This window comes from Podarcis raffonei, chromosome 11 (assembly GCF_027172205.1).
Source record: "Podarcis raffonei isolate rPodRaf1 chromosome 11, rPodRaf1.pri, whole genome shotgun sequence".
NCBI classification, from domain to species: Eukaryota; Metazoa; Chordata; class Lepidosauria; order Squamata; family Lacertidae; genus Podarcis; species Podarcis raffonei.
Genome location: NC_070612.1, coordinates 3000647 through 3026075, shown reverse-complemented (window position 1 = coordinate 3026075; position 25429 = coordinate 3000647). Strand labels below are relative to the sequence as shown.

The following is a 25429-nucleotide window of genomic DNA, read 5'->3' as shown; positions in this document are numbered from 1 at the left end:
GCAATGACAGGCCTAGACAGCATCTTGAGAAGTAGAGACGTCACCTTGCCAACAAAGGTCCGTATAGTTAAAGACATGGTTTTCCCAGTAGTGATGTATGGAAGTGAGAGCTGGACCATCAAGAAGGCTGATCGCCGAAGAATTGATGCTTTTGAATTATGGTGCTGGAGAAGACTCTTGAGAGTCCCATGGACTGCAAGAAGATCAAACGCATCCATTCTTAATGAAATCAGCCCTGAGTGCTCACTGGAAGGACAGATCGTGAAGCTGAGGCTCCAGTACTTTGGCCACCTCATGAGAAGAGAAGACTCCCTGGAGAAGACACTGATGCTGGGAAAGATGGAGGGCACAAGGAGAAGGGGGCGACAGAGGATGAGATGGTTGAATGGTGTTCTCGAAGCCACAAACATGAGTCTGACCAAACTGCGGGAGGTAGTGGAGGACAGAGGTGCCTGGCGTGCTCTGGTCCATGGGGTCACGAAGAGTCGGACACGACTAAACGACTAAACGACGAGTCACAGAAGAATCTTTGGAGGGAGCACAGTGCTCTTCTGCGTTCCACAGACTGGATGAGCCCACACCCTGCATGGACTCGCCTACACTGTCAGCAGCCAAGTTCATGGATGGCATCCTAAAACTGAATCGTTTCTCAGCATGAGGCAAGGCAAAAAAAAGGAAAGCTAGAAGAATACACAACAAAGGATGCCTACTGCATATCTAGGAGGAGTATTCTATGTTCCAGTAGTCCCTGGAGTGATCTCATATTGAATGGAATTACTCTGTGAGATTTGCGCCAGCAGTGTTGCTTTTCCACCTGAGCATATATGGCCTCCTGAAAGCTACAATCGTTTTATTTATTCTTGAACTTCTAACTACCTGCATGTGTAACCTCGGTTGAGTCATAAGTTGTTATTTCAGCTACTCACTCAAATAATTAGAAGGGTAGGACCTGCTCGGAAATGGAGCAGTCTTTCAAGTCTTGCTTTATTGCAGAAGAAAGTTACTGAAGAAAAAAAAGTAAGAGTTAAGTCTTCAATTCTTCAAAGTAATTGTCCAACCAGGTCTTCTATTCTTCCAGTAACTGTCCAACCAGGTTACTAGATGGAGTAAGGTATCATGTGATACCACAGCTATTTACAGATAGCGAATCAATTAGCTTAACTGTCAGGTGGCTGGAGAGTTTAGGCCAGAAATGCTTCAGGTGAGTTTTTAAGCACAACTACAAAGGTTCACTCAGCTCTCAGTTCACACATCTGTAATTGCATTATCAAGCTACACAGGCCAGCCCAAACTAAGGTGAATTTACATTTCAGAAACCTCAGGCAGAAATCCTGGAGTTCAAAAGTGTTGCAGTTTACTTCTCCAATGACGGCTTTCTGAACTCCAAAAATAAGCACTTATCAGGAAAAACACACAGGAGGATTAATCATAGATTTCATGGAGTAGGGAAGCAAGGATCAGATGCTCTTAAGATATGGAAAACTAAATAGTCTGTTCCAAACATGATCAGCTGTAAGTGACCTCCCTTTCACAAACTGTGGTAGAGAATTTCCCCATGTTCACCAAATTGCTATACAGGGAGAGAAAAGAAGAGACTGAATTTTAAAGGTACCCATGGCAGCCAAGCAACTGGGTGTTTCTTCACCATTGACAGCTACTGTATACACCACCCTCACAGATGCATGGAAGCAAATCCTCATCTATTGGTAAAACACGTACTGATTACAGTTTTGCATCTCTTACTGTTGATTGAAGCAATTCTGCAAGCAATCATTCAGTGCCTGATTTTATTTATTTTATATTAAGCTGCACATTTATTCTTGTACACCCTGAGGTTTTTAGAAAAAGTAACAGAAATGTAATAAATACTGTATATTAAGTCATCATATAAATCAGCCTTGGAACAATATAAAAGGTAAGGAACCACTTGAACCTATAATCTAGCTCTTCCTCCCTTTGAAGCATTAAAATACCAACTCCTGGCTTTCTCCTTGTCCCGACAAAACAACCATTTTTTGTCTACTGAATGAAGCTAACCGGTACTGCTAAAACAGTGGAAGTGAACAAAAAATTAATAATGTATTCATGATTTATATTAATTTTCATTGCTGATATGAATAAATCCTGTGTTAGATATACCCTATTCCAATATACCAACCTTTTAAAAGGAATTGCTTTACAATGGATCATAACCAATGAATACTTATTCAGATCAAGATAAGACAGATTCCCGAATAATTAATTGGCTTACTGCTCATAGATTCTGAACTTGCAAATCATATTTTAGTTAATTTAAAAATGTGCAACAGTTAAGTCTAATACTCATGTGGAATCTAAAAAAATTATACAATATTATTTAGTTGTATCAAAAAAATTTCTGAACAAATATGCTGACAGGAGATAACGTCATGTGTAACGAACACTCTTCCATCTCCTAAGACTACCTGAATAGCAGCATGCTATAGTTTCTACATCTAAAGCAAAAAGAACAGTAGCACTTGGCAGCTTTTCCTTGGTTTTCCAGTAAGGCTGAAATTTAGGCACTATATTCATGTGCAAACAGCCTCTCCTCCATAGTTACACTTTTACACAGTTCTTAATACCTCTAGTGGACTTTGCTTGCTACAACAGTTAGAGGTACTGGCCCACACCATTTACGTCCAAGCTTAAATATACAGAAAACACAGTGGAAGCAGAGGGGAAAACCTCACATACCAGCAGCCTAACTCTTTGCATGCTTACACAGGAATCCCACTGAAGGCAATTAGCCTTCCTTTCCAAGTGTACATAGGATTGCCATCACCTGCCACTTCACTTGCAAGAGCACTTGTGCCTTGATTAAGAGGGGATCTTTCTCCTCCATCTTCTGGGAGGAGGAGGGGGAAGAGAGAGAGAAGAGCAAAGATGCTGAAGTGTTCTGCATGGATGGGACCAGAGAAGAGAACAAGCAATTAAGGCTTGTTACCTAAACAAGCAAGCACTGTGGAGTGTGCTCCCAACAAAAGAGCAGACCTGATGCTGTTAAATCAAAGGGGCATAAAGATGAGTTGCAAGCACAATACCTTCCTTCTGGTCCCCCATATGAGAAGGCAGACTCATAGAAAAATCAAGAGCAGCCTCTATCAACCTGCATTCTTCCCTCAGGACACCCCCAGTCCTTGGGGACCATGACTTCTGCCAGCTCCTGCTTACAAAACTGCTAAGTTCTGGAGGTTGTCGTTTTTTCCTTAAAGTCCTGTTTCCTATAAGAGAAAATATGCACACTCGCACTTTTATGCACACAAAACACTGTATCGATGAGAAGAGGTATTTATTGACATGAAGACATTAAGGAAAGCTAAGACAGGCAACAGTGATTATATCTCATGCTTTATGAGCCACAACTAAGAGCTTCAGTTTTATCTGCTATTTGCACAAATATCTAAAATGCATTTCTGCCTGTACTCCAAATTTCCAAGAACTGCAGATGAGAACACGCAAGATTTTATACACATTAGAGGTTCTTATCCAGGGGCTGAAAAGCCATTTTCCAATAGCCAGAGTGAAAATGTAAAACAAAGTTCACGGAATATCAAGAGAAACTGACCACAAGGGCAGACAGCAGACTGAATATATAACATGCTTTGCTGAATAGTTTGTGAATTTTGCAGCTACGGAATAGACCCTCCGAAGAAATCATGGCATGGTTTCTCTTAAGTTTTATATTCTTGTGGCAGCAAAAATTCAAAATATGATAGTTATATTTGCTAAAGAAGCAAAATAAAGCAAACCCCAACAAGGATTCCAAGGCAGGTACTAGAGTTTCTATGGGCTGCACAACACCTTATATTCTTTGACATCTCCATTGCCACTTTATTCTCTCTTTCTTTTTTTTAATGTTAAAGTGTAGAATTCAACCAAGCACTAGGGAGATAACAATCTCCCCTTTCCTCCTGCTGTACAATGTTCTGACCTTCCAGAGCAGTTTTGCAGGAGGCATGGGGTTGTGCTAGCACGAGTCCTTGCATTGGTTTCCACTAACAGAACAGGTTAGCTGAATTCAGCCAAATGTGTCTACTCTACTTTTCTTTATAAATTCAAAGAACCTTACAAAAACATTCAAAGTAATTACAATCAGATCTTTTCTTAAAAAAAATAAAATGATAAAACAAGGGCAGGTTAACACAACTTTTAAAGCAGGAGGATAAAAGCATCAAAGCACATTAAAACATGAACAAAAGAAAAGAAACGAAAAAAGGTTTAAGCAGCATGCCTGAAGCTGAAAAGTGGAAGTGGGAAACTGCAGGACTGGCAGCTGAATGAGGCCATCCAGGCCTCTCTGTCTGCTCCTGGAGGCACTCTCCAGACAATGCCCCCTTCTCAACATCCCTGCTTCACACAATCCTTGGGTATTTTTGCCTGGCTGGAATGTGCCTTTAAACCTCATTAATGATGGGAATAAAAAAGGAGTATAGAAAGAAACCAGCTTACTGGCCCAAGGTAAAATTTACCTGTGCTGCTCTTCCCACTTTGCCTCTGGCCCTGCCCACCCCCCATGTGGCCCCCAGAACATTGACCAGTAGGGAATGTGGCTCTCAAGCTGAAGAGGGTTCCTCACTCCTACTTAGAACAGAGGGAGCCAGACACAATTCTCTAAGGAAAGAGTTGCATAACCTGGATACTAGAGTAGAAAAAAGATTCATCCCATGTCCCAACCAACCATACCTCTCAAAGTGGTGCAATGTATAGCAAGGTCTCTGATGTTGAACCAGTAAGCTGGTTTCCCCCTCAAATAATGCCAACTGAATAATTCAAGCCATAACATTTTCATAATGCAATCTCAAAATAAAATTTATGTTTAAGCAACACTTTTGCCACTATTTTCATGAACAAGTAGATTTTAGCAAGGATGAAGAATTGCATATGGTTAACTGAGAAGGGGGAAATACAGCTTTGACACAATGCTTCAGGGTGCTCAAATTTGTGAGGCTCCAGTTAATGGGACATTTTGCTGAACTGTTATTGCACCACTCAGTTCACAATCATGAGTCTTCAAGATCAGAGAGTGAAACATACCCTGATGCTTTAAGTATTTTAACTGCCAAGACATTACAAACCACCTTTACCTGTGATGGTGATACCAGGTACTGTATGGGAAGTTAAACATCTGAGCAAAGCATGAGCCTGCCAGAATAACCAATTAAAGGATTCCTCTACAATTAAATAGACAAATAATTAAAACTACTAGAAGAACTTCATTAATGCAGGCCAAAAGAAGTCAAATCTCCATTTAGCATTTAACATTGCAGAGGAAAACAACATAGTATAACAGAAAAGGGGAAGAAAGTTACATCCAAACAGGAGCACAGAAGGCTTGCCAATGAAGACACATGTTCAGACTAATGATTACTGATGAGAAAGCAGGAGACACTGCCTCTGATTCCCTAATATTCAAATGACTACTATGAGCTGTGTTTTAAACTACAAGATAGGAAATCCAAACCCAATAGGTCATTGGCTTCTCTCTCTGTATCAAATTAGTGTTTACAAGCTGTCTGAGAGATGACAAAGAGCCCTTGATTGGAAAACGGGATAGAATCTCTTACTAATGATGTATGTACACGCAGAAAGAGAAAGTGAGTGTAGAGGATGGAACAAAATGGTTGGAAGTACTGCAGGTGCCCAGAAACTGCAACACACGGCCTTGTAGTAATTTAAAATATAATGTAAACAATATGAATGGCTTCGGTTTAAGAAGCATATACAAATCAGTAGGAATCAGAAGCGTGTGTCAGGGAGTGTGTGAAACAAGAAGCCTGGTAATCACTATATGGAACAGTCAGTGAGAAAGGAGAGGGAATGCAAAGAAACCAATTTTCACCTTCTGTAAAATGAACTCCATGACATGGTGGTGACATTTTATCACCCACACAATAAGGGAGTCAACCCCTGATTGGGAGGTGCACAGAAGTTGCTCTACATATGGGATCTTTGGGCGGGAGGCAGCAGCTCTGAAAACTGTTTGCCTAAGCCTCTTTCAGAACCATTTCGAGGGACAGCAACCCTACCACACAACCCTACGCTTCTAATTTAACCCATCACATCTCGCAAGGAACCCAGGCTTCGAAACAGCAACCTTTCCCTCCTAGACCAACTCTGGTCATGCAGCGAGGCTATTCTCTTAAAAGCAAAAATGTCTAGTAGTGATTTTCGGCATGCAAAGATTCTGAACACAGATTTGAGCACGAAGGTACAGTCAAATGGTAACAAATCTGTTCTTTCTCTTGCTGCCAGTAGATGCTACCGACATGCAATATTTATCCCTCTCCCCTACATGCTTACAAAAGGATTACGTCATCAAGCCAGCCAGACATGGACCCAAAACATCCAGTCATGTTCCGGTCCCTTCTGTGCCTGCCAGTAGCAAGAGAGGCTTCCACAAGCCTCTTGATGAAAGGGGCCTGGAGCAACCAGATCCCTAGAGCACGAGATCATCATGCCATACCTAAGAGAACAAGCTAAGGTGGGGGATCCTTCAGGAAAAGGGAGAATAAGCAGAGCTGCAGAGAAGAATCAGCTGAGCAAACAGAGGGTAAGCAGCTTCCCTGCAACAGAAAGAATAGTTGATAGCAAAAGGGGCTTCCCGGCCCCCTTTCCTTCTACCGAGGGGTTTGAGAAACCTTAGCACAGGCAGATGTTTTTCCTCCTTATGCCAGCACAGCAATGTGCCTTAAAGTGAGACCAGTCTCACCACTGCTCAAGGACAAGATTTCCTTTGAATCCTGAGAAAAATATCAGTTTTGGATTACTGCCTCTGTTGATCTTTTAAAAATAAAATTGCCTTGACCCTGACCTTGTGCACCTGAGATGGGCACTGGGCTCTCAGGGCTCCATTGGGATCCTAACATCCACTAGAGTGAGATCTCTAAGCAATGCTTCATAACAGTCTCACTGAAAACCATAAAGCATCCCCCCCCAAAAAAAACCACTACTGAAGAAAGCTTCTCCAGAGACCCTTGGGACTACAGCTCCCCTTATGCCATACTTTTCACCTGTGCATTTTGGGGGGGGGGCGGGTTGGTGGGAGCAAAGGCAGGTCAATCACCCCACCATCCAAAAACGCAGTGGGGTGTCAGCTTCTCAAAACTTCCTTTTGAAGGGGGGGAGCAGGAGGAGAGGAGGGGCCACAGAGGAGGGACCTCAGTTCAAATCCTGGCTAAGGAAAAGCAACGAGGAAAGGATGTTTCTCCACCCAAAGGTGCGAGGTGCCCAAGAGGAAGAATACACTTTGTGACTATTGGGGGGGGGGTTACTGCGTGCTGCTGGAGAAACAGCCCCCCCCGCCCATAAACGATCTTCTCCCCTCCCGCCCATTTCCCCTGATCACTTTCTCCTCCCCCCCCCCAGCCGTGTCCTTTGCGAAGGAGGCCTGGAAGGGCGTCTCCCCTCCATCCATCCATCCACCCCCCCCCCCGCCAAGGCCGGGGCCGAGCCTGCCGCAGAGGTGCGGCCGCGCAACCCCGAGACCCCTTAAGGGGGGGTGGGGGTGAGAAACCGACGGCGCCCCTTCCTCCCACGGGGGGGGCTTAAAGGGCTTCTCGCACCCTATTCTCCCCCCCCCCAATATTTCTCATACTGAACGGCCCTGAGTCCTGCGCGGGTGTAGGAATATTATTATTATTATTATTATTATTGGGGAGAGAAAGAGCAGCAGGTGCGTGCGGTCATGTCCCCCCCCTCAGAGAGAAGATGCTGACGGGGGGGGTTGGAAAGAGGCGACTTAGCCCCCCCCCCCATTATTCTCAACGGCGAGGGCTCCTGAGGGGACTCACCAGCGGCTGCATCTCGGCTCTCACGGCGGGCACTTGGAAGCGGTCGATCTCCTCCATCATGGTGCCGGCGGGAGAGGGAGCCGGGCCGGGAAGGCCGAGCGGGCGGAGGGCGGGCGAGAACCGGCAGCTGGAAGAGGACGACGAGGAGGAGGAGGGAGAGGAGGAGGAGGAGGCCCGGCCGCCGCCGCCTCAGTGTCGCTGGGGCTCGCCCTCCGCCACTGCCGCCGCCGCCGCCGCCTGCCTCATCCCCTCAGAGATGCTCCTGGCGAGGAAGGAGAAGGAGACGCGCCTCAGAAAAACCCTCCACAGCCGGCCGCGGTGACTCCGCCCTCTCAGTGCGCACGCGCGAACTCGGGTGGGAGGTGGGGAAGCGCCGCTCCGGTCCCTGGAGGCTCTCCGGCAGTCCCGTCACGCGCCCCGCCCACTATATCTGCATATTCATCAGAGGGGCGGGGTTGCGTGACGGAGCGGCGCTCGTTCTCCCTCGGGCTGGACCCCGCCCTCCTCAGGAGTCCTTCTCTCCGCCCATTGGCTCTTTGACCTTCCAACTCCGGGACGGTGGGAGACGGACGGCGGACGCGGCCAATCTCAGGCGGGCGCGCCTTCTCGTCAATCTCTGTGGGAGAAAGGAGCGGCGGCGGCGGCGGCGGTGATGGAAGCCACTTCCGTTTGGTTGCCATGGATGCCGAGATCAACTTCCGGCAGCTGGCCGACGAAAGCCGGGCGTGAAAAGAAAGAGAGGAGGATTTGAAATAGTGAAGGGAGAGAGTCGGGCGACCACCGCCGGCCATTGACGCGGAGGGAGGAGAGCCGCAGAGATGCCCCTGAAAGAGCCTTTCAAGCGCAGGCAGGTGAGAAAAGGGAAGGGGGGAGGGAAGGGGGGGGTCGGTCGTGACGTCACCAGGTGATTTCCCCACGACCCCCCTGTGATTGTTGTTGTTTTTGTTTTGTTGTTGTTGTTGTTCTTTTTCTTGTTGTTGTCATACTCTCCAATGAAAATAGGGATGTCCCATTTTACACTGATAATTTTACTCTGGGCAGCTTCCAACATAAATAAAAACAGAATTAAACATTATTATATTTAATCATAATAATATTAAATATTTTAATAATAATAATTTTTATTTATACCCCGCCCTCCCCAGCCAAGGCCGGGTTCAGGGCAGCTAACAAGCAATAATAATAATAAGGGACACAGGTGGCGCTGTGGGGAAAAGCCTAGGGCTTGCCGATCGAAAGGTCGGCGGTTCGAATCCCTGCAGCGGGGTGCGCTCCCGTTGCTCGGTCCCAGTGCCTGCCAACCTAGCAGTTCGAAAGCACCCCCGGGTGCAAGTAGATGAATAGGGACCGCTTTCTAGCGGGAAGGTAAACGGCGTTTCCGTGTGCGGCTCTGGCTCGCCAGAGCAGCGATGTCACGCTGGCCACGTGACCCGGAAGTGTCTGCGGACAGCGCTGGCCCCCGGCCTCTTGAGTGAGATGGGCGCACAACCCCAGAGTCTGGCAAGACTGGCCCGTACGGGCAGGGGTACCTTTACCTTTACCTTTTAACAAGCAATAATAAAAACAAATTGAATGAATACAACTTAAAAACAAAATAAAAATACAACATTAAAATATTGAAACCTCATCGCAGCAGGAGAAAGGAAAAGAAAAAAGAAAGAGGGGGAGGGAATCAAATTGGCTCCAAGCCAAAGGCCAGGCGGAACAACTCTGTCTTACAGGCCCTGCGGAAAGAAATCAGATCCTGCAGGGCCCTGGTCTCATGAGGCAGAGCGTTCCACCAGGCCAGAGCCAGAGTTCAAAAGGCCCTGGCTCTGGTTGAAGCTAATCTAACTTCCTTAAGGGACACAGGTGGCGCTGTGGGTTAAACCACAGAACCTAGGACTTGCCGATTAGAAGGTTGGTGGTTCGAATCCCCGTGTCGGGGTGAGCTCCTGCTGCTCGGTCCCTGCTCCTGCCAACCTAGCAGTTCAAAAGCAAGTCAAAGTGCAAGTAGATAAATAGGTACCGTTCCAGCGGAAGGTGAATGGCGTTTCCGTGCGCTGCTCTGGTTCGCCAGAAGCGCCTTAGTCATGCTGGCCCCATGACCTGGAAGCTGTACGCTGGCTCCCTCGGCCAATAAAGCGAGTTGAGCGCCTCAACCCCAGAGTTGGCCACAACTGGACCTAATGGTCAGTGGTACCTTTACCTTTAATAAGTATATTATATTATATTATACTATACTATACTATACTATACTATACTATACTATACTATACTATACTATACTATACTATATTATATTATATTATATTATATTATATTATATTATATTATATTATATTTAAAAAAGACCTTCCCTAGACAGGATTGCCTTCAGATGGCTCGGGAGTCGGATAACTCCATACGCTCCAATATTTCTCCCATGAAAATAGGGGCGTCCTAGGGAAGATTGGGACATCCCATGATCAATTCAGAAACCAGGACGGCTTCTCTAAATCAGGGACGTCCCTGGAAATTAGGGACACTTGGAGGTCTGTGTTGTTTTTGTTAATTTGGTTAAACCACAGAGCCTAGGGCTTGCCGATCGGAAGGTCGGCGGTTCGAATCCCCACGACAGGGTGAGCTCCTGTTGCTCGGTCCCTGCTCCTGCCAACCTAGCAGTTTAAAAGCATGTCAAAGTGCAAGTAGATAAATAGGTACCACTCTGGCGGGAAGGTAAACGGCGTTTCCGTGTGCTGCTCTGGTTCGCCAGAAGTGGCTTAGTCATGCTGGCCACATGACCCGGAAGCTGTACGCCGGCTCGCTCGGCCAATAAAACGAGATGAGTGCCACACCCCCAGAGTCGTCTGCGACTGGATCTAATGGTCAGGGGTCCCTTTACCTTTAAGGAAGATTTGGACATCCCAGGATCAATTCAGAAACCAGGACGGCTTCTCTAAATCAGGGAAGTCCCTGGGAAATAGGGACACTTGGAGATCTGCGTTGTTGTTAATTTATTCCATTTCTATTATTTGATCTATTATTTAAATTTCTGCCCTTCATCTAAGGCTCACGGGGTGATTTGCAATATAAAAATGCAAAAAATACATACCATAATGACAAACAAAAACAATTCCCCCCCCCCAGTTTAAAAGCCATAGATTGCTTAATTAGCTGACGCCTGGGAGAAGAGGAATGTTTTTTGCCTGATACCTAAAGATATGTAATGAAGGTCCTTGGCAAGCCTCTTTGGGGAGAGCATCCCGCAAGCAGGGAGCCACCACAGAAAAGGCCTGTTCTTGTTTTGTGCCCTCTGGACTTCTCATGGGATGAGGTAACTGTTGGGTGGATTTGTCGCTGGTTTCTCATCATCCTGGGGAAAAGTTACGACAGAGGTGCTTCGAGGTTCTGTCCTGGGCCTGTTGCTGTTCAATGTATAAAAATACTTTGATGAAGAAATTGAGGGGATGTGTATCCAATCTACAGATGATACCAAACTCGGGGTGGGGGTAGCTAATGCTGCAGAAGACAGCAACGGGATTCAAGATGACTTTAACAGATTGGAGAACTGGGCCCAAACTAACAAAATAAATTTCAATAGGGACAAATGTCTGTACTTAGGCACTTAGGCAGGAAAAACCAGTGGCACAATTATAGAATGGGGGACACCTGGCTTGACAGTGGTATGAGTTTCCTTGAGAAAAATCACATTTTGTGAGTCAGCACAACAACTGCGCCACTTACTGACTACTAATATTTTGCCAGCTGATAAAAGGTCACAGATATGGTCATTTGCCTCCTACAGCACTTAAGGTTCCCACATGCATCCTTTCCACCTTTTCCCTCAAGAATACGCGTGAGAGGAACATCAGCAGCACCCCCATCCTGTGTTGTTCCTCATCCTCTCATGAAGGGGACAGCCCATGGCCAGGGTGGCCTCTTAAGGGGAAGGGGTGTCATTAAAAAAGGGACAAAAAGTTATGCTGATCTGCATAAAATTTGCACCTATTTCAATTTGTATGCATTTATTATTTATTTATTCGTTGCACTTACAGTCATACTTCGGATTGAAGTAGCTTCAGGATGAGTATTTTCAGGTTGCGCTCCATGGCGACCCGGAAGTAACGGAGTGCGTTACTTCTGGATTTCGCTGCTCGCACATGCGCAGATGGTCAAAATGACGTCCCGTGCATGCGCGGAAGCGGCAAATCGCGACCCACGCAGACGCGGGTTGCGTTCGCTTCAGGATGCGAATGGGGCTCTGGAATGGATCCCGTTCACATCTAGAGGTACCACTGTATATCCCACCTTTTCCTCCAAGAAGCTCAAAGTGTCATATGTATTTCTCCCTCTTCTTCTCTTAAATCCCAAAACAGCAACCCTGTGAGGTAGGTTAGTCTGAGAGAAGCAGATGCTATACCTCAAGGCCACCCAGAGAGATTCATGGTCAAGTGGGGATTTGAGCCCTAGTCTCGCCCAAGTCTTAGTTTGGCAGTCTAACCAGTCTAACTATAGAGAGATACATTTAGACATACAGTGGTACCTCAGGTTAAGTACTTAATTCGTTCCGGAGGTCCGTACTTAACCTGAAACTGTTCTTAACCTGAAGCATCACTTTAGCTAATGGGACCTGCTGCTGCTGATGCCACGCCGCCAGAGCACAATTTCTGTTCTCATCCTGAAGCAAAGTTCTTAACCCGAGGTAATATTTCTGGGTTAGTGGAGTCTGTAACCTGAAGTGTAACCCAAGGTACCACTGTAACTAAATTTAGATGGAAATGTGACCCAACTTACCCAGGTTTTGATTTGATATTTATATTCCGTTTTCCCAGCAACAAAAATATTTTGTCTCTTGAGTGTTGGATTAGCATAGATGTACTTCACTTTCAGGGACGCGGGTGGCGCTGTGGGTAAAAGCCTCAGTGCCTAGGGCTTGCCGATCGAAAGGTCAGCGGTTCGAATCCCCGCGGCGGGGTGCGCTCCCGCTGCTCGGTCCCAGCGCCTGCCAACCTAGCAGTTCGAAAGCACCCCCAGGTGCAAGTAGATAAATAGGGACCGCTTACCAGCGGGAAGGTAAACGGCGTTTCCGTGTGCGGCTCTGGCTCGCCAGAGCAGCGATGTCACGCTGGCCACGTGACCCGGAAGTGTCTGCGGACAGCGCTGGCCCCCGGCCTCTTGAGTGAGATGGGCGCACAACCCCAGAGTCTGGCAAGACTGGCCCGTGCGGGCAGGGGTACCTTTACCTTTACCTTACTTCACTTTCAGTTTTATTCAGTAGTTGCAGGTGTGTGCGCGCAATGACCTTGTAATATTCTCTATCATTATAAAGCACCACAATTCTCTCTTATTAATTGCCTTGCATCTGGGTTTGCTGTTGCCCCAAGGTAGACTCAGATTTGGACAACTCACAGGTCACCCCCCTCCAAAGAGGGAAGGCCTCAACACCTCCTCTACTATACCTTCCTGGTCTGGGGATGACTGCCTTATACCTTCTCCTGCTTCTAAGTCATTAGGAGTATGTGACTCCAGAATCAGCTACAGGCCCTTTAAGGGTTGCAGACAGCACTTCCAGGGGGCAGAGCCATCAGAAAGGGGCAGCTTCTGGCTGGTCTTTTGCTGAGAACAACTGTAGTTCAGCCTGTAAGGCGCACAAGGAGCTGACCAGGGTCCTTGATTGGCAGATCAGAATCCTGGACAGCTCCGAGGAGACCCTGCAGGCTGAGATATGGAATGCTGCACAGTACATATTTCTCAAAGGACTTATATCATCCAAAGAAAACCTTTGGTTTTCTCTTGCTCTAATGTACTGGACTGCCTGGCAGTCCTTTTATGTCTGCCCCAGCAAAACTGAAGGCAAGAAGAATTTCTGGAATGACCTCAAATAATACATTCAACTGCTCTAATGGTTCATCTGCCAAAAGTCACATTTGCTTGAACATACAGTAAAGGATCAATTTAGATCGGTTTGTTGATGCTGCACATTGTCAAATGAATGGTGCCTTTCAAACAACCCTGGGTGATTGGTTTTGGGACCATGAAAACTAATGACGCAGACAAACTTTGATTCAATGGTGTATGAATCATATCTGTGAAACATAAGGCAAAGTGTTGCAAGGAAGTTTTGCAGGAAATGTGAGCAGTCTCCCAAGACTATAGTCATAACCCAGCAGGTGGTTACAGAGATGCTTGCTATTTCTAGAGGTTTATAAAACTATCTTCCAAAAGTTCAATGGCAGCTCTGTGTGTCTCAGGCAGCAGATTTAAGCACACTGGCGAATAGGGGTGATTTAGCTGCTCTGCTAGTAGCCCCTGCAGGGAACACTAAGAACTGCATTTCTTCTGCTTGCTATAGTAGCCCTTCACTGGTATGTGTAGGCTTGCTGAAATTTAAAACAGGATTAGGAAATGGGCTACCTGCCGGGTTTAAGTACACATCAGCCTTTGCTTTTTCCAAAGACACAGCAATAAGGACGGAAAGATAAAGTGCTGTTGCCAGGCAGGATGAGTCTAAGATTGTATCTGCATTCCCTGCTGCCACCACTGCTCTGACAGAACATGAGGTGGGATGAAGAGATTGCAAGTTGCAATACCCAGTTCTGAAATGGTGTGGAATGGAAGAACCTGGAGCTGGTATTGCTCCTGACCCATGTGCATAATGACATAGCAGTGGCAATTGCAACCAGTGGCTCAGTTACACACCTGTATGAAGACCATTGATGGTCCCAGGGTGATTTGCAAACATATCACAGTTAAATCAATTTGCATTAAAACCACGAAAATAAAACAGCAAAACAACTCGTGACAAAATATAAATCAGCAGCTCAGAACAGCAATTCAGAAGGAGGGAAGACACCCAAAGGCCTAACTGAAGAGGTGTGCCTTAATGTGCAGTGAGGGTGCAGAACATACCACGGGGGAGGTCATTCCACAACCTGGGGCTCACTGGAGAAAAGGCCCATGAAACACTTACATGGAGTTTAAGCCTGTCAGAATTCCCATCCCCCTGACATGATTTCCTTAAGAAATGAAGTTTATTGATTAAAAGCAGAAAATAATATAGACACGTCATCAAAGAAATAAAATGCAAATTGCTGCTTCTGATTTAATATAATAATAATATAATAATAATTTATTATTTATACCCCTTCCCCAGCCACTCTGGGTGGCTTTCAACAAAATATTAAATACAGTAATGCATCAAACATTAAAAGCTTCCCTAAACAAGGATGCCTTCAGATGTCTTCTAAAAGTCTGGTAGTTGTTGTTCTCGTTGACATCTGGTGGGAGGGCATTCCACAGGGCGGGTGCCACTAATGAGAAGGCCCTCTGCCTGGTTCCCTGTAACTTGGCTTCTCGCAGGGAAGGAACCGCCAGAAGGCCCTCAGCACTGGACCTCAGTGTCTGGGCTGGACGATGGGGGTGGAGACACTCCTTCAGGTATACTGGGATGAGGCCATTTAGGGCTTTAAAGGTCAGTACCAACACTTTGAATTGTGCTTGGAAACGTACTGGGAGCCAATGTAGGTTTTTCAAGACCGGTGTTATGTGGTCTTGGCGGCTGCCCCCAGTCACCAGTCTAGCTGCCGCATTCTGGATTAGTTGTAGTTTCCGGGTCACCTTCAAAGGTAGCCCCACATAGAGCGCATTGCATTTGGTGATTATAGAGCAGGACTTTTGAACCTAGCTGGTTGCAGAAGGTTCCTAAGAAGGCTCAGACACACATTCTTCCTCTGCCTCATTGGTGAAAACACTGCTTGGTTTTTCATTCCGTGTTGCCAGTAGGGAGTTCTCTCCAACTTACTCTGGCAACTGTTGGAATGCTGCCATGGAAGTGTCCCAGGGATACTGCATTGGGTATCAACCTCTCTCTCTCTCTCTATATATATATACCCTCTCCCCACACGCTGTAGCATCATTCTGGAGCAACACTTTGTCTGTGCTGATTGTAGGGGAACTCAAATGGCTACCAACCAGTACTCCTTTCAGCCGCACCCTGCCTTGTTGCTGGCCCATCCCATTCTCACCTCCACTGTACACCCCATCACCAAACCTGCTGACTGCTGGGCCACCCAATAGGCCCACCCAGAACCAGCTCAAACTTTGGGAAAGAAAAGAGCAGGAGAAATGAGTGCCTAATGACAGGTAAGAGAGAAGGAGAAAGGACCTGGTAATAGGGGAGGGATAAAGGGGGTTGCCCAGGGCCCCCACAAAACTGGAATTGGCCCTTCCCTGGGAAATGTAGTTTTCCTGGGGCATTTTAACTCTTCTGCATGGACATCGTGTCCTAGAAACCATATGGCCTTTAGCTCCATAGTTTCCAGAAATATTGGGATCCGTGTAATGATCCAGCTGGTGGCCTGGGAAACTACAGTTCCCGCTGTCTCTGGCACCAGGTATGCTGCCACAGCAGTGTTCCAGCTGGTACCAGGGTGGAAGGTGGGTGAGGCCCTCCAGCTGCCACTGCTGCTTCTATAAAACTACCAGAATTCCCTGCTGCCTCTACCACAAAGCCAGATAAATAGGAAAGGTGTTTGTGTTGGAAAATTCCATTCCACCTTTAGTTGCAGACATGGAACTGTTGCATGTCACATGTCTGTTTACATACCAGCACGGCTTGCTGGGAACGTCCGTTGTGTGTATAGCTTTTGCTTTTCTCTGTCTCTCTGAGAAGACAAAGAGAGAGACGACATGTTTCTTTGTCCTGATTTATGATTAATAAATCTGTAGTTGTAGTAGGCTTCCACAAGCCTCAGGCCTATTCTGTGTGTGCAGTTCACTCTGCTGATATAGTGTGCCCTGGCTTGGAAGCCTGGGTCACTGATTTACATCAGAGCAGAGGCTGATGGGTCTTTGCAGCGGGACGGCTGGAAGGAGACGACCCAGCTGGGGCTAGCCAGCTGGCCTTGCAACCCTCTGCATGCCGACAGTTTGGAGCAAGCTACAGGGTGCATGGATGGGGGCTCAGGAGGCTCACAGAGATTGAAGTAGGTGTTTGGATTGCATCACATTCTCAGTAGTGTCACTGCAAGTGTGACCAGGTCTAAATTAGCCTTAGACTAAGCTGAGTTATTCCTCTCTCTCTTTTTAGAAGGAGCAGCGGCTTGGTTGGCTGAGCTCGGACCTGAACTGAGCCAACTGTATTTCACCTTTCACTCCTTCCCATTTTCCTCCTGTCCTCTTGGAAGCAGCTGCCTCTTTTTGTCCTGTGCACTTCCTTTCTGCCTGCTCTGCCACTCTCTGGATTCTCTGGTTTTATTGGAGCTGCTTTTGCGGTGTTACTTCTTCTGTATTTGTCCTGTATTTAAGATTTTGGTTTACCGCATGGTTTATTTCTGGCCTGTTGACCATAATAAACAGAGGATGACAATGGTTCTGAGCATCCCAGAGGCCACTCGTTCTGCCCAACCTTTCTTGACATAAGAGCCGCTCTCAGCTGTAACTCCCAGAGGCTTTATTGTCCCTAAGCCTCTGTTCAAGGCATTTTGGTATAGAGAGCGATGCTAATATATTATTTATTCAGAACCTATAATTAGCTAACAAGTAAAACTTGGCAGTATATTCTGAAAAGTATGCTTTTATAGACACGTTCTTTATCTCTCAAAGCTATAAGTAATGCTTTATGTTACAACATTATGCATATTTTATGGATTGCCGTATTCCCTGCTGCAACTGCTGTTATCTTCTCCAAGCCTTTGCAAATAAAACAAGTTATAAATATAAACAGATGAACTGAACGGGACTAAGCATGCAACTTCGCTGGGTTTCAAGCAGCTGACATATGTCCTGAGGAGCGCTTTCTTTCAAGATGGAAGCCCAGGAAGATCGCAGGATGTATAGCTTTGCTGGCTGCGGCTCTGAAATTACTTCTTTTGACTTCAGTATACTTCAGGGAGAGTGCTCAGGATTTAAAAGCTTTCAGGATCACCTCTAGGTGTCTTCAAGCCCAAAGAGAACATATTTCATGCTTAATGGCCAAATCCTATCCCTGGCTTTAGCCAAGGCTGGTGCCTCAGCAAACACAGATATATTTAATATGAGGCAGAGCTTTCCAAACTGTGTGTGGCAACACATTAGTGTGTTGGCTGCAGTGTGTAGGTGTGTCGTGTGAACGCTCCTCCTGGGGCTGGAAAGGGGTTAGTTTATCACCTCTAGTTTGCTAGTAAAACCGAATTACTGTGTCACAAAGCTCTGCAGTATGGGTTTGCACTGGTTCCAGGCAAATGGAACAGGAAACTATGGCTTTTTGAATTCTATGCTGCAGTCCACATGTGACCTTTCCTGTTTTGGAGTTGTTGCATTGCATACATGGGCCTCTTCAGGGCACTGGGGATGAGCAACAGGGATAGGGGGCCAACTCCCAGCACCTAAACAAAGTGATGAGGGGCCCTGTGAGCTCGACAAACCTTGTGTAAACCTTCCTTATGATTTGAATTTTGGGTGGAGTAAAATTGAATTCTTTCTTCTTTTAAATGCCAGCATGTCATGAAACAGTTTCTGCTCATCTGACACTAAAATTACTCAGCCCCTTGATTGCTCATCATGAGAAAGAGATACAGTTTGCACAAAACAGCAGAGGAAGCTGTAAACCTGTACCTGAGTTGTACCACTTTAGACTATGGCTACATACACATACATACAGGGATGCGGGTGGCGCTGTGGGTTAAACCACAGAGCCTAGGACTTGCCGATCAGAAGGTCAGCAGTTCGAATCCCCACGGCGGGGTGAGCTCCCGTTGCTCAGTCCCTGCTCCTGCCAACCTAGCAGTTCGAAAGCACGTCAAAGTGCAAGTAGATAAATAGGTACCGCTCTGGCGGGAAGGTAAACGGCGTTTCCGTGCGCTGGTGTGGTTCGCCAGAAGCGGCTTAGTACTGCTGGCCACATGACCCGGAAGCTGTACGCCGGCTCCCTCAGCCAGTAAAGCGAGATGAGCGCCACAACCCCAGAGTTGGCCACGACTGGACCTAATGGTCAGGGGTCCCTTTACCTTTACCTTTACATGCACACTATACCAGGGGTCTCTTGCTGTGGGCTCTTTTCATTGGAAGGGCAGGATATCAATTTAATAAATAATACACAGTTCACCCCTCACAGAGCGACGATCTGCAGCAGCCTTCACAAATTATAGCTCCCAGGACTCTTTGGGGAAGGGATATGCTTTAAATGTTTGGAGGGATGAAGTGTTATTTCAGAAAGTGCTTGTTCAAATGAGAACAAAAAGACAAACTTTGGCAAAAGAAATGCAAGCAGACAATAAGGGATGCAAAGGAAGAAAGAGAATTTGAGGAGCAGGTATGGTTTTATATGACAGGCTTTAAAATTAAGTGCCCCCCACCTGTAATCTGAATTGGTACAGTCCAGGTACAAGTTTGCCATTTCATTTGGTGTTTGTGAGATGTGAATCAGACCAGAGATTTAGGGCTGCATTGCCTTTTGCTGCATGTCCAGTCTCTTCTTATGTGTAGCTTTGCTTTTGGGTCTTTCCCCCATATAGTTAAAACAAATTTACTGAAATTTACTTGATTGCACTTTATGTCAAGTTAATTGAAATATGTGTAACTGCCCAAAACAATTAGCTTCCAATTGTCTTGTCAATGCCTTTCCTGCCAGATAAATACTTTTATAGACTCATCTGTGGAGGCTAATGGCAGCCGGGCTTTGTTTCATGCTTTAAATTAGCAATTTGCTGGTTGAATTGGGTCTAAATTAATCTGTGCTTTGGAAATCTCTTATCAATTGTATTCCCTAAATCCCATTAAACTAGCATCCAGTAGGCTCATTGTACAAGAAAATGCTCATGACCATTTCTCTGCCCCACGTGAACAGAGGGCCTTTTTTTTTTCATTTGGCACTCAGATCACTGTAGAATATTCTTTGCAGCTTGGTCTCGTGGATTGTTATAATGTGACCCTTTCGTGGGCCAAAATATCAGACCTCCTTGATGGTTGTCATCAGTGCTTTCTCCCGCTTAAAAATGCTTAGGGGTACTATCATTTTCCTACTCATATTGAAATAAAGGTAAAGGGGACCCCTGACCATTAGGTCTAGTCGTGGCCGACTCTGGGGTTGTGGCGCTCATCTCGCTTTATTGGCCGAGGGAGCCAGCATACAGCTTCCGGGTCATGTGGCCAGCATGATTAAGCCGCTTCTGGCGAACCACAGCAACGCACGGAAACGCCGTTTACCTTCCCGCCGGAGCGGTACCTATTTATCTACTTGCACTTTGATGTGCTTTCAAACTGCTAGGTTGGCAGGAGCAGGGACTGAGCAACGGGAGCTCACCCCGTCGCGGGGATTCCAACTGCCGACCTTCTGATCAGCAACTCCTAGGCTCTGTAGTTTAACCCACAGTGCCACCCGCGTCCCTTTCATATTGAAATACTGCCAAACTTAGATTCACAAAATGTTTAGGGGTATGCATCCCCCCCAGAAAAAAAGCACGGGTTGTCACGTGACCAAGAATTAAGGCTTTCTGGGAAATGATCTACAATGAAATGAAAAAGGTATTTAAATATACTTTTCTGAAGAAACCAGAGGCCTTCCTTCTGGGCATTGTCGGCCAATTGGTGCCAAAGAAGGACAGAACGTTTTTTATGTATGCTACAACAGCAGCAAGAATACTTATTGCAAAGTATTGGAAGACACAAGAACTACCCACTTTGGAAGAATGGCAGATGAAGGTGATGGACTATATGGGATTGGCAGAAATGACTGGCAGAATCCAAGACCAGGGAGAAGAGTCGGTGGAAGAAGACTGGAAGAAATTTAAAGATTATCTACAGAAATATTGTAAAATTAATGAGTGTTAGAATGATGTTGGATTGAAATTAAGTGATTTCCAGCTGTAATGATTTAAGATTTATGAAAAAAAAAAGGATTATAAATAGGTAATAATATAATGGTAAGGATTTGCTGAACTAACAAGTTGGGGTGGAATACAAAAAAGGGAGGTATGAGGAGGTCTGGGAAACAAGTTAAAAGAAAATAAGTAATTGAAAATGTATGTGTGTTTTTCTTTTCTTAAAAAGTTTCTTTATTCTGTATTTTTGTTATTCTGTTTTTTCTTTTTTTAGTTTATTGTAATATTATAAAAAATCTTAATAAATATCTTATAAAAAAAAGAAAAGAAAAAAAGCACGGGTTGTTGTCCTCAATGTGCATATTACCGTATTTACATGAATCTAATGCGCACCTCAGTTTTCAGAACCTTGAAACCAAAAAAGTATTTGGTGGCAAATGTTAATGAGCCATCAAATCTAATGCACACCCTAATTTTCATGTCGTAATGTGGCCCCAAAAAGGGTATGCATTACATCCGAGTAAATACAGTATATCTGGGCAATAACAGTGGGGTTTCTCAGGCTGGAGGTGTGGCAGCTCTTTCTTCTCTGAAAGTTTCTGTTCCTTTCCAGAACTGAAATTATACAGTCATACCTCGTGTTGCGAACACTGCAGGTTGCACGTTTCGGGTTGCGGACCGCGCCAAACCTGGAAGTACCAGAACAGGTTACTTCTGGGTTTCGGTTCTCAAGCATGCGCAGAAGTGCAAAATGACATCACACACATGCGCAGAAGTGCTGAATCATGTCACGCCCATGCGCAGATGCGGTGCTGGGGTTGCGAACGCTGCAAGTTGCGAACGTGCCTCCCGCATGGATCACGTTCACAGCCTGAGGTATGACTGTAATGCCTAGTTCTCTTGGTAGCATTCTGCTTATTTTTATCAGCAAACGTGTACCACTATGGATTCAAGTGTTTCAGTAGATAATGAAAGACACATGATTATTTTTTAAAAAAATATTTTCTGTGGAACGAACTGGGATCTCTGGCTAAAGTAGCCATTCTTGACAACTGTTCCTAGTTCTTCTTTGATTGTCAAAGGACCTTGTGTAAAATTTGACCATGTTTGACCCCATCTTTATGTTTTTTTCTAGAGCCAGCCTACACTTAAACCTTCCAAATCAACTATAAGGAGACGGGTAAGAGATTCAATTCTAAATTCATTTTCTGGAAACTCAGGGCAGCAATCTAATGGATTTTTGTTTGTTCGTTTGTTTTGGAATATGAGTGTGTTTAAAATGGCAGACTTTGGAAAGAGCTGGATTAAATTTCTTTTGTCCACTAGCACCTGAATGAATTTACTAGGGAGCAGACCTCACTGATTTAAATGGAAATTCATAAAGGAAAAAACAATAACAGTGTGTATTCAGAATGCGACCTTTAGATGGGCAGAGCCATGGATGTGACTCTTACTTTTGGAAGGAACAACATTCCAGTCGTGCAAAAGTCAGAGGCTTTTACACCCCCACGCAGCATATGCCTCTCTCCAGCCTGCATCCAGGATGAAGGTTCAGCCAGCAGAGGCATTATCAGATTTCAGCCAGTGGGCAGCACGTGAGGACAGTGTGGGGCAGGGCCAGTGAGGGGTGAGGGGTGGGCAGAGGGCCTGTGTCCTGGGGAGGCTTCTCACATGCTTCTTAGCCATAGGACCAAAGCATCCTTCACAGATCTGGCCACTTCTGTACTTGGGAAAAGAAAGAAAATATGAAAAATCACAGAGGTGCAGGATTAATATTTTATATTATCAAGCATAAAGTATCCAAAAGCAGGGTGACGTATGATCATCCCAGCATGTTTTGAGCATCAGTCTTCTTCAAGGCATTGCCTACAACTATTATCCTGTTGAAATACACAATGAGGGAGGAGGCAAGCTTTCTCCCCAAAGATGTATAGGAAATATAATGAACAAAAGGTGAATTAATGGTCTAAATTTCAATCCTTTGAAGAAAAAAAACGGTTGCTGGCACACTTTGCCGGCAAGGAAGGGGAAAGAGGAAGGGCATTCTCGGGGCTTTTCTTCAGCAGGAAGAACTCAGTTCCGGCACCTCTTTTTCTAGAGAAATAGCACTGGGCATTTTTCTTCTTCCTCTTATTCTTCCTGGAGCATTCCCTTTTCAGAGGAACAAAAAAATCTTTCTACCCTGAGAGAGAACTAGCTAACTCTGGGGTGGAGAACCTGTGGTCCTCCATTTTGTTGACGGATTAAAACTCCTATCCCCCCAGACCATGGGTAGGCAAACTAAGGCCCGGGGCCGGATCTGGCCCAATCGCTTTTTAAATCCGGCCCGCGGACAGTCTGGGAATCAGTGTGTTTTTACATGAGTACAATGTGTCCTTTTATTTAAAATGCATCTCTGGGTTATTTCTGGGGTATAGGAATTCGTTCCTTTTCTTCTTCTTCAAGGTATAATCCGCCCCCCCACAAGGTCTGGGGGACAGTAGACCAGCCCCCTGCTGAAAAAGTTTGCTGAGCCCTGCCCCAGACCATTGGCCATGCTGCTAGGGCGAATGGGAACTGCAGGGGGATGTGGAGCCACAGCTTCTCTAGCTCTGAATTAAATGAACAGCTCCCACCCGGTCAAAAAGAATGAAGAAAAACGGAATACGAAATAAAATAAAACTGAGACGTGATCTTGGCTTTCATCTGAAGTCATGGGAAGACAGATGCTGCACTGGGCCATCAAAGAGGATAACCTAAAGCTCCATTCTACCCATTTTAACACCCCAAATTTGGAAAGATGTCCATCATGTTCTAAACTACATGAAAGAAAGTCGCACGCCCTTCTCCATGCACACTGGTTAAGGATCAGGCTGGTATAAAACGCTGTCTCTTGACCATTTTAAGGATATGGTTTGAGTTCTTCAGCAAGCCTTCCCTCTAAAATTCACTATCTATAAGAATCTGCTGCATCAAAATTTCACACCCAACGTTTAAAGGTGGCCTTGGTGTTACCTTGGTATCTGGCATATGCTAAAACTAATTTTTTTTTAAAAAAATCTGTTCATTAGTCTTTAGAGTTTTTCGCATTATTAGGCATATTTGTGTGCAGCTTTGCGTTAAGTAAAAAGGATACTGTGGACGCAGCAGAATGCATAACGGTGCAGCTGCTCCCAAGTGGAGTCCCCGTTTTCTCCCCTGAAGTCTTTTCCTTGGTGTTTGGAGGGAGGGCTCCCCAGAGACCCACCCCCTGTTTTGTGTGCATGCCGGACAGTGAATGGAGCGCTCCTTTGATCAATATTCCATTCGCCCTTGCTGAGAGCAGTCATGCATAGGAAGATCCAATTAGACCCTGGATTCCGTATCCGCTGCATTCATACAGGCCACAGGTCTGAGCGACGCTTCTAGGAAAACCGGATTGAAAAGGGAGGTTGACGTATTGAAATTCAGCTCATGGCAGCCTTTCAGAGCAAAGGGGAGAAATTGCCCCAAGCCCCTGAATTCATTTCAATCAACGGCTCTGTGCTGCACACCAGTAATGGATATAAATTTAAATTAATTTCTCCTGCAGTTGGTTTCTTGCTACTAATGGGACAAAGAGCTCGCAGGAACTGCACACGTGGTGACACTGATTGGACCCATGTGTTGGGCATCAGGTGTGTGCAAGGCCTGACCAGCAGCAGTTGGTGGCAAGTACCTGGAGCTGAAGGGACAACAGGCAGGGACAAGGGATAGGCTAGTGATTCATTGCCTCTCAGTACCATGTGTCAGCTAGATAGAGTACAGAGACCTTGGAGGCATTTGTATCAGGGAGTAAGTGACCCAGAACTGCCTGCCTAGGATTACCTGACTCCAAGACTAGGAGGATTCTCCTCTGGAGTTTTACTGTTGTTGTTTAGTCGTTTAGTCGTTTCCGACTCTTCGTGACCCCATGGACCAGAGCACGCCAGGCACTCCTGTCTTCCACTGCCTCCCGCAGTTTGGTCAAACTCATGCTGGTAGCTTCGAGAACACTGTCCCACCATCTTGTCCTCTGTCATCCCCTTCTCCTTGTGCCCTCCATCTTTCCCAACATCAGAGTCTTTTCCAGGGAGTCTTCTCTTCTCATGAGGTGGCCAAAGTCTTGGAGCCTCAGCTTCAGGATCTGTCCTTCCAGTGAGCACTCAGGGCTGATTTCCTTCAGAATGGATAGGTTTGATCTTCTTGCAGTCCATGGGACTCTCAAGAGTCTCCTCCAGCACCAGAATTCAAAAGCATCAATTCTTCGGCGATCAGCTTTCTTTATGGTCCAGCTCTCACTTCCATACATGACAAATGGGAAAACCATAGCTTTAACTAAACAAACCTTTGTTTAAGATGCTGTCTAGGAGTTTTACTATCCTGCTCTTCTTGCACTTTTCTTTTCCGACCAGCATTCCCAATTGCATGGGGAAAGGGGGCCTGGTTTAAGTCCTGGCTTGTGTCTGGTTACACCTGCTGGAACCTTACAAGTCGGTTGTATAGGAACTCTGCAATTCAGCAAAAGTTACTCTAGCACCCATTGGACATGACTGCGTGTGAGGCACAGCCAACTTCCTAAGAGAGTCGCAGAGGAAGACATTGGGCAGAAAAGAGACTTTCTCTTAAGCAAAAATATGGAGAATTCTGCAGCATCATAAAGATGATCTCAGTGTTGGGGTGCTATCATCATCATCAAATTAAATTAAATTTCTATATCGCCCTTCACCCAAAGATCACAGGGCTGTTTACAATATAAAAACACAAAATACACAACAAACAAAAACAATAACCTTCCCCCCCAGTTTATAATCCCATAGTTTAATTAGCCAAAGAAGAGGAATATTTTTTCCTGCTAGGTAAACAGTCTACCCTGAACACACC

At 45.6% G+C, this 25429-nt stretch overlaps 2 protein-coding genes across 3 annotated transcripts in view; one reads left to right on the top strand and one right to left on the bottom strand.

Moving 5' to 3' along the window:
* FAM219A (family with sequence similarity 219 member A) overlaps window positions 1-8153 on the bottom strand; it is a 58827-nt gene extending 50674 nt beyond the window's left edge. The window contains exon 1 of one of the 2 annotated variants that reach the window (XM_053409187.1): window positions 7812-8153. In XM_053409187.1, the coding sequence (XP_053265162.1) occupies window positions 7812-7871 (60 nt within the window). In that variant the 5' untranslated portion in view covers window positions 7872-8153. The remainder of the gene's footprint in view (window positions 1-7811) is intronic. The other variant, XM_053409185.1, reaches the window with a different exon arrangement.
* A 319-nt stretch (window positions 8154-8472) lies between these two features.
* DNAI1 (dynein axonemal intermediate chain 1) overlaps window positions 8473-25429 on the top strand; it is a 173185-nt gene continuing 156228 nt past the window's right edge. Inside the window, exons 1-2 of the mRNA XM_053409184.1 lie at window positions 8473-8662; window positions 21705-21749. Of these exons, the coding sequence (XP_053265159.1) occupies window positions 8630-8662; window positions 21705-21749 (78 nt within the window). The 5' untranslated portion in view covers window positions 8473-8629. The remainder of the gene's footprint in view (window positions 8663-21704; window positions 21750-25429) is intronic.